This window comes from Melanaphis sacchari, unplaced genomic scaffold, assembly GCF_002803265.2.
Source record: "Melanaphis sacchari strain LSU unplaced genomic scaffold, SCAv2.0 Contig29_pilon_pilon, whole genome shotgun sequence".
Taxonomy (NCBI): Eukaryota; Metazoa; Arthropoda; class Insecta; order Hemiptera; family Aphididae; genus Melanaphis; species Melanaphis sacchari.
In genome coordinates this window covers 238940-260440 of record NW_020271172.1, presented here as the reverse complement: position 1 = coordinate 260440, position 21501 = coordinate 238940, and the positions used below count along the sequence as shown (strand labels likewise).

The 21501-nt window shown below is 28.2% G+C and overlaps 1 protein-coding gene across 1 annotated transcript; it reads left to right on the top strand.

Annotated features, from left to right (window-relative positions):
- Positions 1-608: 608 nt before the first annotated feature.
- On the top strand, positions 609-11845 carry LOC112595725. Its single transcript, XM_025341025.1, has 12 exons — positions 609-937; positions 5227-5460; positions 5778-5867; positions 5989-6580; positions 6725-6852; positions 6916-7074; positions 7142-7657; positions 8254-8524; positions 8777-9402; positions 9649-9834; positions 9904-10422; positions 11307-11845. The coding sequence occupies exons 1-12, from the start codon at positions 920-922 to the stop codon at positions 11793-11795; spliced, it is 3828 nt and encodes a 1275-aa protein (XP_025196810.1). The 5' UTR covers positions 609-919; the 3' UTR covers positions 11796-11845.
- Positions 11846-21501: the final 9656 nt, after the last annotated feature.

Below are 21501 nucleotides of genomic sequence, written 5' to 3'. Positions count from 1 at the left end.
ATAGTATGATACCTACGCTTATTTTACACAACATTAAAAACACTTTATGTATAATTTAATATATGCGTGATAATAAAATTATAATTATTAAAGCTTTTAATATACAGCAAGTAATTGATTATTGATATTAATTTAATATAGGTAGGTACCTACATTTTTAATTTGTTTTTGAAATAGGTAGTTGTCAGTTGAGTTGTTATTCTTTCATAGAATCTTGAGATTTGAGAAAGTTAAACTATATATTTTGGGCCTAATGGTAATATAAGTATATCATATTAATAAGGTTGTCTGTAAAACTGTAAACAAATAAGTACCTATACATTTATCATTTTTGCGGTTTAGTAACAGCGCATAGTGCGTACGTGGTAGGTGTGGACAGCGTCGACATCGTTAAATTCCGATTTAAAATAATTGAAATCAGAAATCTCAACCGTCGATTCCCTTTTCCGCATCGTAACGAGTCGACGGCGCGGCGTAGTGGTGCCAAGGCGGCAAGGCCGGTACCACGTCTACCGACGCGACAAATTACCTCCATAGCGACGGTTAGAAAACGACCGTTGCGCGGCGTTCGCATATCCCCACCGGCATATTGTTTACGCGCAACGCAACGTAACGGCGGCGGCGCACTAACACCGTTTTTGAGATTACCGGACGTTAAATTCGAACGCGAAATCACTGAAAAAGTGAAGTCCCGCGCTTTTATTGTTTCGTCGCCAGAGTCTTATCGAACTCGTTTTGTCGACGCCGACTTTAATGATATCGGTTTTTTTTCCGTCGATAATACCGCCGTGAGAAATCTTTCCTGGTTGAGTTTCGCAGTCGTCTGTTTTCCGTTCATCTGTGCCCTTCCAAATCCCGTGACCAAGCCATCCGGACCGTGACAGTCGGAACTGCAACTGTTCCGTTCAAGCGATTTACCATGGACGACTTTACAGAGGTAAGTCATTGGAATATGTTTTTAATTTAGTACGATTACGATGATAATTATTAATTATACAACAGCCGATAGACGATAGACATAACAGCAAATCGCTATTATGACCGTGTAAAAGATTTAATTTATCTCGTCACTTGTCATGTATGTCTGTGTACGACTTCAGTAGATAATAATTTTTATGTAGCCCATTGCTTATGAAATGTTCGTTTAGATTTTTAGCATATTTATATTTGTTGTGTCCAAGAGAGAGCTACGCTTTTGTTATTGTTGTTTAAATAATAAAACCAACGGTCACTTATCTAGGTTGATTTTTGTGCAATTGATATCTATCTGAATTTCATTATCATTTTTTTTTTAAATCAAATATTCTGTATAAATTATGTCTATCAAAACAGTCATAGTATAGCTCTGTCTAAGTGGAAGTAACTGAAATTTTTTGTAAAATGACATTGTGGAATGTTGTTTATCTTGTTATTTTACATCGTTTTTACCAGGTTATATAGTAATACATAAATGATTAGAGTAATTAGACTGTCAAAATGAGCTTTAAATAGTATCAAGTTTTTTTTACCATAATATCACCGAACAATATCCAAATAAGTAATTAGGTAATGATGTATTTTAAAAGAACTCAGTGTATGTTATGTAGTTATTGTATGTTTATCTGGTAACTCTAAATAAACTGAATAAGGTATTCGTTTAGTATGTGACCTACTGGTCGAGGGACCTACCGTATAAGGTGTTTGTTTTGCATGTGTGACCTACCGGGCCGATAATTAATTTAAAAACATTCAAATTAAAAATTATATAATATTAGGTTATTTTATTATTACAGAATATCAGTATAATCCATGTATCAGTTCCATGCATTTTTCGTAGGATTTTAGTTTTTAATACTCTCCATGAACATTCAAATGCTTGTGTATGAGCTCTAGTAGTTGGATCAACAAAATTTTTTGAATGGTTTACTGTTTTATGATCATAGACTATATTTTTTAAACAAGAATATGCTCTCCATTCATATAATATAGATAATCGTTGTGGTAGGTCACACACTAAACTCAGTAATATAGGTAGGTCACATACTAAACGAATACCCTGAATAGTAAGAAATATCTACCTATAAAACCTATAAAAATGTATATATATAGTAAATACTATTTTTTTATTGTTTTATAATCATTTTTGATTATTACAAATGCTGTATCTATTTAAGTTTTGTAAAAAATAATACAGTAGATTCTCGTTATGTCAAATCTTAAGGGGAACAGAAAAAAGTTCGAGATATCGAGTTTTATTAAGAAATAAAAAAACTAATATGTATGTATAAATGTATGTTGTATAATGTATATGAATAATAAATAATACGAATGACTAAAATAGACTAAAATTTGAATAATTAAAATACTGAAATGACTGAATAAATTATTTTTCTTTAAAAAAATCTGTCATTAAGGTTTGCTTCATATTACTTCTTTCTGCCACGACGTCTTCCAAATTATTTAATGCAGAAAAAGCCTTATCATCCATACCTGTAGTAGTCTCAACAAAATGCCTTAATGTTTTTAAAGCATCTTTAGCTTGTTGAGTTGTTACTTGGGTAAAAATGACTATGTTGATGACAATACCTATGTTAACCGTAACAAAAATATTATTTGTGAACTCGAGATAATGAAAAACGATTAATTTTATATCGAGTTATCGAGAGCAAAACACTATTAAGTGTAAGGGGAATTCAAAGTAGTTCGAGATAACGAAAAATTCGAGATAGCGACGTTCGACATATTAAGAATCTACTGTATAAATAATTGAGTTAACACACACAAAAAAAAAAAGTTATCCAGAACTATTACTGTGGTAAATTACTACCAATTAATGATCAAAATATTATTAAATAATTTTGTTAACAATTAAAAAATTTATAAAATAAGAACTAATTTACATTTTAATAGATACCATCTTTCATTATGGCACCATAGTTTATACTACACATACCTGTATAGGTATTTAAAAAAAAAATAGTAGTATATTAGGAAAGTAAGCATTTATTTTGGCTTGGTACTAAATGAAAATGTATTTTTGTAACCATAAAAATCTATCATGGGTATTTATTATATTGAATTAATTAATCATGAAACTTAGATATTGATTCTTGGTAGTGAATTTGATTGGGATAAATTTGGTTGAATTTAATCATATAATAAATTACATAAAATTAACTCTCATTTTTCTATAATAGCTTAAACTATTTTTAATATGTGGTCTCAGGTGACTGCATTTTTATTATGTTAATAAACTAAACCTTTGGAATGGTAAAATTCTCGATAGAGAAAAGTGCTGAGTCTCTCTTAATATATGCTTATAAATCAAAAAATATTTAATTTTTCATTAGTATCATTATTATTATTTTTGTAATTTAAGCTAAATAAATATGTTTACAAGGTGTAGGTAGGTATAAATATAAATAATACAAATCATTTAAAATAGATAAAAATCTTTACCTACACTAAATGAGTTGCCAATTAAAAGTGATAAGCCCATATTTTATTCAATCATCATTATTAACTCTTATTAGTTCATATTACTTAACATAGGTTATATTTTTAAATGTAAAAGAACCTAACAAAATGACAACCATTTAATAATACAATTTCTATTCTTTTGATAAGTAGATTCAGGTATTGAGTTAATTAATCAAAGTATGTTAAATTATTATAAAAATCAAGTTTGTAATTATATAATACACACCTATTAAAATATAACATTAAAAAAAAAAAAAGTTAAAACATTTAAAATGTATTTCTAGAAAGATTTGTGTTTTTATATTTTATACCAATCTTCCATCATTATGTAATAAGTTTTATAAAGTCATTACTCAATATAATTGGTGTATCTATTTGTCTTATTTAACTAGGGCTAGGATTTATATGCATTGGTATGTTTTTTTTGCAACTTCTTATTACTACTTTTGTTAATAATGCTCATGAATCAGTTCATGACGAGGTAAATGGTGGTATTTTTTTTTATTTTTTTTGCATGTTTTGGATAAAATGCATATTTTTGTATATTTTAGCTACAAAAACACGAAAATTGCATGTTTTATGGTATAATTCTGGAGTATCCAAATATTGATAACATGATAAGTTGTGTGAAAAAAGTATTTTGAAAAGTTCTGAGTCATGTGTTCAAATTTCGAGAATTACTTTTACCTTTATAGCCTATACTTAGTAGGTATACTTACCCGATGAGGAACTTGGCTAAAAGCCACATCATATTATGCTGATAATTTCAACTCAATTAAATTGGTGCTTTTATCTTTAGACAAAAGTTCTGCGAAATCAATAAAGAATACTATAGCTTTATTTTAAAATAGAAATATACAAAATAATTTAGCGTATATAAATTGTAATTTTGGCTTTATCACCCAATCTATTTTAAAATTAATAAATGCCTCACTTTTACTTGATGAGAGTTTGAAAATCGTTGAAAAAACTAAATTTAAACTTAGCCAAAACAAATAACCTATTGCTAAAAAATCGATAACAAATTAAAAAATGTGTTAGAAAAAAATACTGGACTAAAATCTATGTTTAAAATACATAAAATTTTAAATGGCAACAATCTAGGTGAAGATTTCAAACAAAATTTAAATATGCAAAAATTGTGTCGTGTGATGTTGAGCAAAGTTTTAGCAAATATAAAAATTTATTAAGGTCAAATAGAAGATCGTTTACTTTTGAAAATTTAAAACACCATATTATTGTCTTATGTAATTCATTTGAATAGCTTAAATGAAATGAATTCAAAAATAACAGATAAGTTATAGATTTTAGAATTTTTTTTAATGTATTTGTATTAAGTGTTTATTTTATCATATTTTATTGGCTCATTTTAACATGTTTAGAGTAATTTGAAAAAAAAAAATGTGTTTATTTAACAATAATTATGTGGTATATTTTAACATATTTTTATTGCTTATTTTTGCATATTTTTAATTAAACAAATGCATATTTCATCATTTTTTATTGTATATAAATCTTAGCCCTACATATAACATTAACTATTCATAAATCATGATATGTACAGACATGACACTTCATATATTTTATAAATATTATATATTATACTAAACAATTGTGAGGTGGTATATTGGTATATTGGTCAACGTGTTGAATAAATAAGTTAAAGCTTGTAAATTATATTTTCTCTTAAATTACATTATGATGTTGGATTAAAATTCATTGGTAGATTGCACATAGATATATTCTAAACTTTTATTGTTTTTCCAGCGCATGTTAGAAAGGACACAAAGACGTCAAAAGCTTCTTGCGTCCACGTTGTCCCAAGTATCTCAACCAACACCTTCATCAGCCATGGAAACATCGCCAACAATTCAGCAATCGGATTCACCACCTGCACGTCGTCAGCGACGTACTCGTCTTGCTGAACTTGCCAACCAAGTAGATCAATGGTTATCAGATGATCAGAACTTTAAACAAAGTGAAAATATTTCAAACCCTAAAGTAAATTTATTAAAAGTTATACTAGTGAATTGTATATGAAGTGCAATCATTGATTTTAGATTTGACAGATACTCCTTTATAAATTTATAATATATTTTATTATTATTTTTACCATAATTTTATTGATATAATAATTTTTGGTTTATTATAAAATTAATAATAAAAATTATATTATATAAGTAATTGCACTCATACGTATATCTTAAACTATGTGCATAGTAAATGTGTAATTTATATTTAGATGCCCATTATATTATATATATATATTAATAACATTAAAATGAATGTAAATGTATTTATATATTTTTTTTTTTTAGAAAACAGAAAAAATTAATGACATTCAAAATGAACCTAACAAATTGGTAACTGTGTCTTCACAATATGCTATTAAAAAAGATATAATTAAGGTAATGTATAATAATAAAAGGTTATGCATGTTAAAATATGTATTAATAATTTTTTAAAATTTATATACATACCTTGTAATTTAAAATGTTTAGAAGAATGATGCATTTTGATATTTTCTAGACTAATGAAAATAAATCAACTGACATACAGCAACCAAAACCACAGCAGTACAGTAATAAGTTGAAACAACTACGCCACCAGCAGCAGTTAGATAAAGAACCTCAGCCTCAGAAACATTCACCAAATCTCAGTTCTACTACTTTGACAGTTGCACAACGTCGAGCATTATTTGAGCCAAATATTGTTACTCAACAGCAGAGTAAAAAACCAATTACTACTACAACTGTAACCATATCTTTGACTAAAACTACCCCTGCTACTGTTAATACTACAACATCAACAACTGCTGCTAATGAAGCAACTGAAGAATCTGCAGAAGAAGTAATTAAAACGCCACCACGTCCTATTCCACGTAGTGAATCTACCCCACCTTCAAGACGTGGCTCTAGGCCTAGGACAAGTCTTGGTGCTTCTGCTGCCTCAAACAATTTAATTGAACATCAACGCTCTGTATGGACTCCACCATGTATAAAAAATGTGCTTTTAAAAAAGAAATTGATCAACGAACTAGAAGATGATGAACAATCATCAGATAATAGTACTAAAGATAAAATTGGGTTAAAAAGAGGTCCTTTTGATAAATATAATTCAGGTACAATAATTCTGTTATAATATTTTATGTTTTACAATTTATAAAGTTAACTTTGGATATCTTTTCTATATGCATTTGAACATAAAAAATATTATTTTATCAAGATTTGTGTTATTTATGATACTACATTTTTTTATGTTATAGGTTCTATTAAATACAAGCCGGCTTCACCATCTTCCAACTTATATCCAGATTTATCTTTGATAGCAGATGATAACTTAGGAAACGATACTTCACTGACACCATTGGAAATTCAACCTATGGCATGCAAGGTAGTATTGTTTGTGTTTATTTTGTGTATGTTTATTAATTATTTTTATAATTAATGTGTACAGAGACGCAGTAATGGAAGCAGTGCTTTAAATACTTCTACTACATCTTCCGAATCTGTACCCGAAGACTGCGATGATGCTGAAAATTTAGGGGCTAAACGTTATAGGTGTCATCAGAAAGAAAAAAGTCCAGAAACAAATAACATAGCTTCGCTTCAAGAGGTTAGTATAGTAATATATTTTTATACCAATTATATTTTATAATTTCTAATGATATGTACATTTATAGGTAACTTCTCCATCCACACCTATTACAGGATTTAATAGTACCCCTGGTGGTGGTCACTGCTCTTTACTGTCAAGCCATGCAGGTAGTCCATTATCACAAGCTTGTTCTAGTTTTATATTCCAACACGGCAATGAAAGTCTTAGCGGTAACAAAAGTTTCTCTAACTCAACTGAGCAAAGACAAGGGTTAGATCAACAATGCAATGCACAGGCCAATCAGTTACCTGAGTCTCGACTCATTGACAAATACTTTGAGTTTGTGAATTCTGACGGAGAAGAAGAATTAGCAGAACCTATTACTGATAATGTATTTTCACCCAAAGAGTTGGGTTCTTGTGGCCGACTTCAGTTTAATAACAGCAAACATAATGTTGACAATATTGAACCTGACAAACTTAACAGTAGCAGCAGCAGCAGTAGTAGCAGTAACACTAAGCCAGCGCTTGTACATACAATTAGCACATATCGTAAACAACAGCAACAGTTACGATTAAATGGAGCTAATTCTTCTAACAAGGTATTTATTATGTATGACAACCTTTTGTAGTTTGTGTCTACTAAGTACAAATTTAGCAATGAATTAATTGATTTTACATTAATGTGTGCTTCGTGTATATACAATTTATAATGCTTTGATTTTTAATATTGAAGATAGTTTCTAGTTGAAATTGGATCTAGTTACTAATTTTGATAGGTTACAATTTTAAAGTTATTTGTATTTTTCAAAATAATTTTAAAACCTGGATTTTTTATGTTAAACCTATTATTATTATTCATTGTTACTTAAGAAACTATTTTATATATTTACAATAATATTTTAAATTTTATGAACAGCAATTCAACTTTCCATATTACTAATTGTAAATTAAATAACTATAATAGAAAAATTATTATAGCATTAAATATATTTAATATTATGAATAGTTTCTAAATAATATTTCATAATTCAATACATTTACTGTAGTGGTGACTTACTATAAGATAAAATATACTTCTTATATCCTATTTTTAAAATTGTTATTTATAAATCATATCTTAGATTAGTAGTATTTATTACTGTTAATATCAATTAATAACTTGACTATTAACATTTAAATTCATATTTTATTATAGCAACAAATAAGAATTCCAGAACGAGTAACTGAAGAACAAGACGAGGATACTGACGAAGAAGAAATACATTTACAAGAGTTGGAAAAAGTAGCAGCACGAGCTAGAGACTTAGAACGGATAGTGGTACCAGAACAAGACCGCATAATTGAACAAGCCACCCAAGCTTTGAATATTTGCGATGTATACAGGCAAAAAAACACTCTTCGCCCAGTGATTTCTAATCAATTTTCACCTGAACATATACATGCTGAACGACTTTTGTTGATTGCAGGTATATGCCTAGTTATGATTAGTTTAAAATTGCTTAAGTTAAAGCGTTTTTAGAATAAAAATCAATAAATATATTAAATCATATTATTATCTTAAAACATCAAAAATGTTTGTTTAAATTATTTTTATAAATACTAAAAAAATAATGTTTTTAGTTAATGGTAATAAATGTATTTATATATATTTCTAAATATTTTGTCAAACAAGTTATTAACAATTATTGAACTAATAATTAATTTTGTATTATTTATAGGTCTGAGGCGAACGGATGCAGTTCGTGAGGCACAGAGGCTTCGTGTTGAACGCACATTATTACCAGGTGGAATCATGGGGGAAAGGTCTACTTACTTAAGTGCTCGTGGTAATGGTAAAACACTTGTTATTCAGAGTCTACGTGTTCCCATTTTATCATCCTTAAATAGTGGTGGAAACCACAATAAGATGAAGCATAATTCAGGCGAGGGATTAGAAAATCTGACCAGATGGCCAGGGGGGTATAGGTATTTTGTGTGTGCCATTAGAGCGGTGGCTACAGTTCACCGTCCTCCAGTGACTGCTGCTTCTCGACCAGCTGATGCTGTTGAAGAGTCAGTGCTTCGATTCTCTAATGATGCTGCCATCTGTCGTAACATTGATGAAATAAATTATGGCTATGTTGAGTTTATTACTAAAAAAAGAGTCAAAAACTCTGGTAGCCGAAAATGTCCAGCTCCTACCGAATCAGAGGGTGCTCCTATATTGATCCATGGATTGGATGACAGAGGATGGAAAATCACTGTTGAGTTATATGGTATATCCCCAACAAGCAGTGGAGAGCATGACCACCATAATGGTGGTAATGTCAAGGAACATGATGGCCACGAAAATAAGAGTGTATTGGTCAGTATGTTATTGCAGTAATTGTTTATTTAATTAATCGCTATAATCTATATTCTATGAGTTTTGAATATTATATTTTAGTAGATACTCTTTGAATTTTTTGTATTTTATTAACTCTATGCAATACTGAAATATTGAAAATAATTTTAGGCGATACTGATAGAAACTAGAAACAAATATTTTAGTTGTTGTTTATATATTATAAATACTTTTTGATTCTAATATATAGTTATATGTTTTAAATAGGACAAGTTATGGTCTACAGTCACTACCCCAAGTAAGGATCCCAAAAAACATCATGGTTCAACAGCAACAGCATCTATTGAATCGCCAGGTGGACCAATGGCTGTACGGAATACAGTGTTTCGACAACTTGGTTATTTTGTTTTTTCTGACGGCCAGGTGGACCGGAAACAGTTTACTTTGAATAAGGTTTTTATTTCATTTGCTCTATTAGTCTATAATAATAAATCATTATTTATTTTGTTATTTTATGCCTAGGTCCATCAATCAGGTGGTATTTCAAGCAGTTCGAGAGTTACTACAAATGCTGCAGTGGAAGAAACGGTGCGCATAAACATGAGCCTCCTAGAAGAAGGAGAGAAATATACTTATGAAGATGATATGGGTGAAATTAATTTGGATAACAAATCTTCGGAATCCAATTCATATGCTTCTAGTGGCATTAAAGCTGTTTTGGCACCTAAATCACTGAAATTCCCATCTGAATGCAAAAGATTGGAAGGATTTTTAACATTGTTTGACGACCATGAGTTACGAACACATAATTTTGAGCGGGAGGGTCAGTGGAAACGCCGTGCAGATATTGGTGGTACTAAAGGTGGCACTACTTCATGGCGCCGTCTTTGGTTTCGGGCTGAAATAATTGCTATGAATCAACAAAAATCTATAAATAACAGTGACAAATCACAAGAACATCAAAACGATATCAAATTTAAGCAGCAAACCATAGTGTTACGTTATTGGATGTACCCAGAGTATGCTGAACAAGAACGAGAGGTACTTATAATTATATATTTATTAGATAGTGCACTTGAATTTAATTCAAAAATAAACATTCCTATTCACATTAATTATTTCATTAAAATTACTCATTTTTAAGGGATTTTATTTAGGTAATTTTAACAAATTGTTGAGAAATATTAAGATTTTAAATTTTAAAACTATTCAAAGTAACTTACAAATAGTCCCATGTTTATACCATCGTTGGTTATTGCATGTTTACCAGATTGTATAAACAATTCAAGTAAAACTATAATACTTGCAAGTTTTATCATATGTACCATATATAAATTTGGTTTCTGAATTAAAACTGTAAATTAAATAGATTTTTTTACCTCAAATGATTCTTTTTTTATTATTGAACTTAAGCCCGGTGACTAGGGCCATTATCTGTTGTAGGGGTTATGAACTGTGAGTAAGATTAGTACGGTAGGTTGTTTTTACGATTGTTACGGTTGTTATGGTTAGCAAACACATGTATGTGTGGCAAGGTTTTTAACCACTATGAATCCATGTGGTTACACGTTCAGGAGTTAGAAGCTATGGCTGTAACTTAGTCGCATTCTATGACTGGTAGCAGCCAACACGTCACGTCTAGCCACTCAAATGATTTGTATACTCAACGAGTATTTAATATTTTTTTTAAATTCAAAAATCTAATCGTAAAAAATATTTCTATTTACACTATTATATTGTCTAATATATTTTTTCTTGTATAAAATAGTATAATACTAAGTGTTGTCAATTAAATACTTATATTTTAAATCATTTTTTAATTCATAAACAAAAACAAGATTTTTGAATTTTTTTTATTTTTATTTTTGGAAACTTTAGATTAACCTATAGTGGTAATAAATATTTAATTCATACAATATTTTTAGCCTCTAGGTAGCATAGACTTAAACTGCTGTTTGCCACCACCCCCACTCGAAGAGGAAATCACAACTGCCGTCCCAGCTCAACAGCTAAAACATAAACAGAAGCCAATCCCTGCTGCTCCAGCTCTTCCAGACCTATGCACTCGGCCAAACACTCTACGCTTGATTTTGTATAATGATGGTGAATGTGATAACTTAAATAATGGAGATCACGATGATGAAAATTCTCGTGAAGTTCTACTGCTGGCTGCTGACAATACAGATGAACGGCGTGAATGGTGTGAAACTATAAATGCAGCAGTAAATGCTATTAGCGGACACCGTGAACAGATCAGATTAGCTATGGCTACTCAATTAAAGAAAAAACAATACAATAATGAAAAAGAACAAGAACAAATTCGACAACAAGTTGAACAACGTACTGGTGCTTGGCCTACTACGCCAGGTGGTACTCGTCAATATTATGGCAGAAAAAAGAAATTTTACAAATAATTAATTACTTCAAAATATATACCTCAAGTTGTTTTATAACTTGTTTCATTTTAAGTATCTTATTAATCATTATATATATAATTATTATTATTATTATTATTATTATTATCATTTATTATCATTATTATTTCGTTTGTTTTTTAAAAATACAATTTAATATTAAATTTAAGAAGTTTTACTTGAATTTTTAAAATTCAACTTTTCATAATATATTTTTAGTATTGTAGAATTTTTTTGAAGTAATGATTTCAGTACAAGCTAAAATAATAAGATAAATATTATTTTTTTCATTATTATTTTTGTTTAATAATTAATATTTTAACTTACAACTATGATTATGTTCTATGTTATTGTATCATAATTTATTGGTACACAAATCGTAGTTTGTCACTCTATGGTTTTACGAATTATTATCATTATGTATTTGAAACATATTGTAAGAATTGAATTTACACTTATCTTATTTTATATACATTAAACATATTAATTATTTAATTATTTTGAGTGTTGTTGCTATTGTATTTTAGGGATGAGGACCAAGTTTAAATAAGTTCTTGAAAAAATAATTAAAATACGAGTTGGTACCAAACATTATCAAATATATAGTCAAATTAAATTTATAAAATGTAGTACAATATCATTACTCTAAATTTTTACACGATTGATACCTATTCCAAAATTGTCAATTTTCAGTTAGAATAAGTAGAGGTTGGTTTAATAAGAAAATATATACTTATATTGTATATTCTAGTAATTTTACTTAACCAAAAATAAATTTATTACATTTTTTATATTTGTTTTTATGATTTGAATAAATAAATGTTAGAAGTTAGAACCTATTACATAATTATATATATATATACTAGTTATATTCATCAAAACATAATAATACTTGTTTCAACATATAAAAAATTTCAAAATCTATTCATGCTAAAGTTGTCATTGTTACTAAAAAGTATTTTTGAATAAGAAATGACAATTTTTTTAAGACTGTTCGAGACTTTTTATAGTTTTGTTATGGTTACAACGGTTGTGACTTATGAATATACAACTATGTGTTACTTGAGTAATCAATAATTTGTTTATTGTGGTGTCTATATTTAATACATACTTAGTGTATTATACTGTTCAAATTAAAATCAGTTTTACTTTTTAAAAAGTTTTTGTTCTGAACAGACAGGCAATGTCTGCTCATCACTAAGTCTATTATCTGTAAGCCTGCACCGTTGTGAAGTGAGTTTGACGTGCATTTGTGCATAAGGATACACGGATACGTTTTTTATTCTAAAGATAATATAGTCAAGCCTTGGTATAAGAAAAATTACTAAGGAAGTGTTACTATAGGCACAAAATATTGAATTTTTCAGCAATACAATTATTTTATAAACAGTACCAGATTTTAACTGATTATAAACTTATAACTGTTAAAATTCTTAAAAACTAATTGTTGTTGGAAGTATACCAAATTGCTTTTAACATTTTATTTTAGATCAATCATAAAAATGTATGTGCCGCTATGCCACTGGACACTCAAATTTGGTTTTCATAGACTTATTTAGTATATTTTACGCGTTCAAAACGACACCGCCCAAGCGTAGAATCGGCAAATCAGTGGTACCAACGTATCAAACATCGTTATCATCGGTTTCGTCACGAGACTTAATTATTGACTACTATAACTTTTCTAACTACGGTTTTTCTCAAGCGCTGTCTCCGATCTAGGGTATTCTCTTTCAGCGAGTTTCACCGACTGCTGGTATATAAAAAAATCGGAATTCACTATAAGCTTATAACATTTTGACGATGTGCCACTTGCTTATTACTTATTAGTTATTACTTATTATTGCTTTTAGGTATGGTTTTACAGCTAAAACATTTTTTATGATTATACTATAACAACATTTTCAGAACATGTTTTATCGGTCTTTCGCTGTGTCAAGTACTAAGTACCTATAAGTATAATATTTTTTGATAGGTATTTCAGTATTTGATTTTCTTAATTGAAATATTTTATCTAACGATTATAAGGTTTTGTTAAAATAATATTAAAAAATGCATGTGAGACGTTTTTCAAAATATTGTAGTCTTTCATTTTTACAATAGGGGTAGTGGATTTCTTTTCATAATTATTGAGCCAAAACGTTTCTAGAATATTTGTATAATTTTTATACAAGAACTGAGAATTTTTCTAAGTTATTAAAGTTAGGTTATTGTAGGTACATATATCACGCAAAAATATTTAATCGAGTTATTGAAAAGTTAAAAACTCTAAATCACTAATTCATCATATTATCTAAAGAAATCGAATCAAAATTATCTTCAAAATATATCTAGGCATATTATAAATTGGACAGTTTATTATTAATAAATATGTATCATGTGAAATTATAATAATTTTAGTTCGCACAAAACGTTTTTTATTTATTTCATTATCATAATAATTATGGTACATAATTTCTTTAAAATTGTTCAATTAAAAATCAGAAGTCCTTATTAAAGAGCTGGTGTATGAGTATGATTTACTGTTAATGCGGTTTTTTCTTATTTATTTATTTTTTTTTCGAAACATTTTACTGTAATAAAACTCTTGCGTACTAACAGTTGAGGATAAAGCGATTTTACAGTCACGAATTTATTACAAATAGGGTGCCGCTCGAATGTGTGCAGAGTTGTCAGATTGTGCCGTCTCGTGATGAACAAAGAGCGACGGGACGTGACCGTTAACGGGGTTGAAGTAGAGGGGAAACCATCACCGCTGAAATAACAACTCCGTCGGCAGAACGTTGGCTCAATCGATTTTATGTGTAAATACATTTTATCGAGGGTGCCTGGAACATTGTGCAAATCTTTGTATAGTCGCTCATGGCAACCGTCGCCAAGCAACAGCTTATTACTATTATTTTTTCATTGGAATATCTACACCGTCGAAACGAGGAAGAGCAAGCGTATTATTTTAAAATGGTTTTTAATCACATCAATAGCGTTTGAAGAATGAATACAAATTGAGTAGTTTCAATATATCTATACACGAATACGTTTTTAATGACTAATACATGTATAATCCTGCGTGTGAATGCGTAATATAAGTTTACTCGAATTCAATCATGTGATTAATTCATATTAAAATATATTAATTAATATATATTATTAATATTTATTTGTATTTAAAATACGATACGAAATGGTGGCATTAACGTATCCGAATATTTAAGTACAATCTTAGAATAAGGGCAAACGATTCTATAAAGTGACCAAAAGTATCACCGTTTCAACCCTTTAATCTGTAGCATGAAAAAGAAAGTATTTTTTTATTATTATTCTGTGAAAACACATACGGGCATCGGAGTGTTTTAAATATTTTAAATATTATTTTTATATTATTTTTTAATATTATTGTTAAATGATATTTTTAAAAACCGTAATACGATGTTACCTTTTAAAAGTATATATATAAATTAAAAGTATATCGAGTCTGCCGTAACTAACATTTATTTCAATACATTTTTAAATTAATTTTGAACGAACATATTATATTTCTACGATTGGGGCGATGAGTATTAATAATAAAATTGGCAGGTGTTCATATATTTTTCAATATCCATATAAGAATAAAATACTGTTTCAGCAACCAGCCGGCTGCTTATTGATTTTTTACGCGCACCGGGCTGGCAAGGCATTGGTATCCTAGCAACGACTACAGGAGCTGCCGGCGAGGGTGGCCGCAACTGCCTCCGAGGGAAGCACCCCTCGTTAATTCATACACAATATTCATTTGTACTTAAAATATGATACGGAATGGTGGCATTAACGTATCCGAATATTTAAGTACAATCTTAGAATAAGGGCAAACGATTCTATAAAGTGACCAAAAGTATCACCGTTTCAACCCTTTAATCTGTAGCATGAAAAAGAAAGAATTTTTTTATTATTATTCTGTGAAAACACATACGGGCATCGGAGTGTTTTAAATATTTTAAATTTTATTTTTATATTATTTTTTAATACTATTGTTAAATGATATTTTTGAAAACCGTAATACGATGTTATCTTTTAAAAGTATATATATAAATTAAAAGTATATCGAGTCTGCCGTAACTAACATTTATTTCAATACATTTTTAAATTCATTTTGAACGAACATATTATATTTCTACGATTGGGGCGATGAGCATTGATAATAAAATTGGCAGGTGTTCATATATTTTTCAATATCCATATAAGAATAAAATACTGTTTCAGCATCCAGCCGGCTGCTTATTGATTTTTACGCGTACCGGGCCGGCGAGGCATTGGTATCCTAGCAACGACTATAGCAGCTGCCGGCGAGGGTGGCCGCAGCTGCCTCTGAGGGAAGCACCCCCCGTTGGTGAATATAATTTTACACATGTCGTTTCCAACATTCAGCGTTGAATTTCGGATTATATTCAATATAGAGGGTTGGGGCATACAATAATTACTTCACGAAAAATCGTTATAAATAAGTTATTGTACTAGACATATTTACAAAAAATTTATAATTTTCTTTTCGTTTTAATAAAAAGATATATTAAACCATTTTTAAGTTTGACAAAAAATGTACAACTAATAGAAAAATTATAAAAGTTTTTAATTACTTGTTTTAGGCTTGTTTTTTATAAACAAAACAAATTTTATTCTATGTATACTTAAATATTATAGAGATACAAAAATGAATCATGGCAAATAAATATTTATCATTATAGTTATTTCGAGATAATATCATAAACGATCAATTAAATTGATAATTTTATATTGTGAATTTATTGAGTAATTGCAGGATCAATCTAATTAAAAAATTTCTAGACTTACAATCAGTTTTCGTAAATTCAATTTCATAGTTAAAATATTTTATTTCAACTATTAGAGTTTATTATTATACGATGAAAAATATGATCAACCACAATATAGCTTAAAATACTATTATGACTTGTAAGTAGGAAATATACATCATAATTTTTGTATACTTAGTGACATGTATTACAGTGGCGGAACTAAGGGGGGGGGAATCCGGGGATTGATCCCCGGGCGTAATTTTTTGTGGGCCATTATTTAATGTTTATTGTTAGAAGTTATAAAACTATTTTTATTTCTCATAATTTGTTTATGATATAATAATAGCTACATTTAAAAGAATGAAAAATATTAAATAAAATCATACACAGCGTAAAATAATCATCATTCTATTATTAATTATTATTTATTAAAGCACGTATAGCTGCGCAATCAGCGTACATCGACGGCACATATTACATATAGAGACAGACAAATAATAAAAATTAAATATAAACATATATTTTAAATAATAAGTATGAACGTTATCGACTATCGTCGACGAACAACGACGACACTGACAAAAATAGTACAAAATTAATTTCCAGTGATAAATGCATTATTCTGTCATTTTTCATTTATATTTTGTATGTAATTTTACTGTGTTGTCGTTTTGTGCATATTTTTTAATATTGTAATATTATATTAATAATCCGGATTCGTCATTTTGATCATCGAACTAGAGATTTAGACATCTATTTAACGGTAAAATTATGAATAAATTCGTATAAGTATACGTGTACTGGTATATATAGGTTCTATAATTATTAAGATTCTGTGTTAAACTAGGTACATGTATTGATATTTTATGCTGTGTTTACATTAAAATTACTTATGCCTACACAATAACTTTTATAAGCGTATCAAACAACGTACGATATATTATATCTGTAGGTATATTAAAAATTATGTTAATATTGTATAATATTATGCATTATAATATTTACCAAGATGTTTATACATTTGTTTATGTTTAAAAAAAAATATTTGGTTTTTATTTTTACTTTTATAAATTGTTTAATTAAATTAAATTTTTTATTGGTCTTAAATGTGTACCTTTATCAAAATAAGAGATTTTATATTTCACCAAAAGGTCTATTATAATTGAGGCGTATAGAACTAAAACAACAAAAGAATTTTTATACAAAACAGTCAATAATTAAAATTTGATTATTTTCAACATTTTTTTCTCATAAAATCTGTTCTATGGACAATAAGAAACTCATTTTTTATATATTAATCATACATCTTTTTTTAACAGCATTAATTTTTATTTTTTATGTAAGAATTATTTGAATGAACAATTTTTTAAATTAAAAGGTTTTTTCATTGAATTAAACAAGTTTATTATTAATAAATTTAATAGTTAGCAAATAGCAATGTAAAAATCAGAATAACTTTTATTTAGTTTAATTATTGTAACACAAGCAATAACATTATTCTATGAGTAAGAACTAACTCGATATTTTGAACTTTGTTAGTTAACATTAATGTGTTTAAAAGTCAATAAGAATGTAGTAAGTTTGTAATTTGAATTCCAGTTATTAGAAAACAATCGTAGGGAAAGATATTTTAGTCCTGGTCTATGATTGGGCGTAATTTTAATATTTTCCCCGGGTATAAAAAATCTTAGTTCCACCTCTGCATGTATAGTAAATTTATACATTTTATGGTATATGTATATCATACACAAATTAAAAAACCATCAACTCAACCATCGATTGGTTATTACTTATTAGATTAAGTTATTTTAAATTAAATTATTGCGATATTGAAGAAATAAACCGAACCAATTTGTTTGCGGCTTTACCTAAGCTGCTTTTTATAAACTTAATGTGAAATTATGTCCTGGTATATAGTACCGGTCTTGTTCTTAATATAAACCAGCGTAAGCCCGACATAAAATAAACCTAATATAAAATATATAGTTTTTGTTAGGATGGTGAGATTGGAGGTGATATATATTTTACTAAACTCAAAATTTAAAAACAGAAAAAATTATATTAAACTTAAAATACTCTGATATTAATTTTGAAAGTATATTTTGATTACTTATGTTCTTATTATATGGTTGGAAATATAAATTGTAAAATATTTCTGGAAATTTACATAATTTATTTTGTTTTGATCTATTATATTATAGACTTATAAGTTAAATTAAAAAAAAAAAAAAATTATTTCCGACATAAGACGTACTCTCAGCTTCACTTGGATTTAAGCGAATTATTGCATAATACGTCACTTCAACATGCACGTGCGTGGAATATTTTTATAAACCGATAGTTGTTTAAATACGATAATGAATTTATTATGTTAATTTATTGTTCATCCACAGACCAGTAAAATAAAATATGCAGTACCTAATGCATATTTATACGCTTATTTTATTGGTCATTTCTAACTATTATTTTTCATTATTATCACAACTTCTAGTATTAGTTTGTTGAATAAACACGTAATTTTGAACCAGCCTAGCTTTTGTCTATATTTCTAATAACAATTTTTTAATTTGATTGTTTAAAATTATGTGTGTAACACAGATATCGTGGGTTTAATAAAATGTAGAATTGTAAAACGGAGGGCACTCAAATAATACTATAACGAATTCATAATAATCAACAGATAAAATAAAATAAAAATAGATATATTTAACAAAAAGTAACGTACAACGAATGTTTTACTTTGCCACCAGTATCCTGTCACTCTCGGGACTACCTGGTGTAAAGTCTTAAGTATATTTATTCAACAGACACAGTAAAATTAAAAGCGATAAGTGATCACGGCGACACTTCGAGTGTACACGGACACGGAAATATTAATAATAAAATAATAATAAGAATAATAACAGTAATAGTCATCGGGAATATTTCGCTACAAAAAATAAGGAATTTATTGTTTACCAAAGTTTTGCATAAACTTATTTGAAACAGTACTAATTCAAAAATTCATTGAAAAGTGCATCCATTTAGGTAAATTAAATATTAGTAAGTAATATAATTAATTATTTTGAAATTGTATTTCTTTTATGTTTATTCTATTGCTATTTAAGTGTTATTTTACTTTAGGTATATTATGAACACGTGGTCAGATAAAATAATTCGGTACCCAGGTAATAATATCACGACATAATATATATTATAATTTATTACATATCCGACGTTCATAAAATATAATATTGTTAAAATAAAATATGATACCTACAGGCCCCAACCTACAGCCATGCATGACATAAATGTAATACTAAACGAATATGACTCAGACACGTACAATAATCACTTAACTATAATGCATTATATTGTTTAAATTAATTGGTATCGGTTTCATTTAATTAACAGGGAAAATTAATACCAGGGCAGTGTTGCGTTACGGTGGTACGTGATAGATTGTTTGCCGAGTATTAACACCGTGTTATTAATTATAGCGGTTAGAAAACAATGTTGTATGTACGTTGATGGATACTGTTAATGAAATAATTTAATTAAAAAATGTTCCGATCGATAAAATGCAGTGGCGGCGCGTGAACAATTTCGTAGGGTAGACAACAAGACAACCAAAGATAATATGGTGTTATATAAAATTTATTTAAAAATTAGATCATCATAAAAAAAAGTAAATTACATAAAATAACTATATTTGAATATAATTTAAATCAATTCGCCGATTTTGTTTTGTTGCGAAAAAGAACCAAGACCTTTATTTAAAATAATATCAATAATATCTGACATATTAAGTTTTAAATGTATATCACTTCATTAAGAAAAAATGATAAACATTAAACGTGTGCCATTAACCACAATCGGAATGCAAATGTGCAATTAAATTACTAAAATATTACGTTGAGACATGTCTCGTCCATGCATATAATTTTGGTAATACCCCACTACGTCCCCGTTTACCATGTCATAAGCCCTCGTCATCAATAGTGAGACACAATTCAATATGTCTCGACCGATTTGACGGCGACAACGGAGCGATTACATAATTATTGATAAGATATAAATAAAATTATACTATATATATTATATATATTTATTATTTAGTCATACTCGTTAGTCGTTACTCACACAGACATTGTAGAGACGAATCAGTGTAAATAACATTTTATTTATAAAATTATGAACAAATAAAATACTTATATAGTAGGTATAGTATCATATAATAAATAACTAATTTTTTTAATTAAATTGTTTTATATTTTTGGGATTTTTGGGTAGACTATGTCTCATTGTCTACCCTAACGCGCCGCCACTGATAAAATGTCACTGAAATTTCGTGATGAAAGCACGAAATATTTTATGTACTTAATATTTTATTAATATTTATGACAATATAGTTTAATCGGAGAAGCGTTGCATCGAAATGAACGTTCAATTAATATCAAATCAATCAAACTGTTGAAGTTCTGACGAGAAAACGTATAAGTTTTGAAAAAAGCGAATAGAGAAAATTGCGTGTATTTCACGCGTATGACTAAGTACTCGTTGTTTACATAGATAGTTTTTAAGGGATTTTATGCAGTCAGTTTCAACGAGTTATTGAGAAAAACTAAAATCTAAATCTTAAATAGGTTTATTTAAATAATAATAATGATATAATATAACGCATAATGGTCCTGTGCCAGTAATATTGTAAACGTAATTATATATATATATATATATATATATATATATATATATATATATATATATGTATGTAAAAAAAAATGTTTTTGCGTAAAAAATAACCTCAAGGTTACATTCAAAGTAGCTAATTAATTAAATGTATAGATATTATACTATACAGAAGTCAATATTTTTGTGTTCCGCGGCGTTTTAATTTTTTTTTAGTATCACTTTTATAAAAATAATTACCAATATTT

Excerpts from the sequence above, each read along its gene's own strand:
- LOC112595725 (XM_025341025.1), top strand. Across the intron at positions 6,853-6,915 it reads TTCAACCTATGGCATGCAAG|AGACGCAGTAATGGAAGCAG; the intron begins GTAGTATTGTTT and ends TAATGTGTACAG. Across the intron at positions 7,658-8,253 it reads GAGCTAATTCTTCTAACAAG|CAACAAATAAGAATTCCAGA; the intron begins GTATTTATTATG and ends ATTTTATTATAG.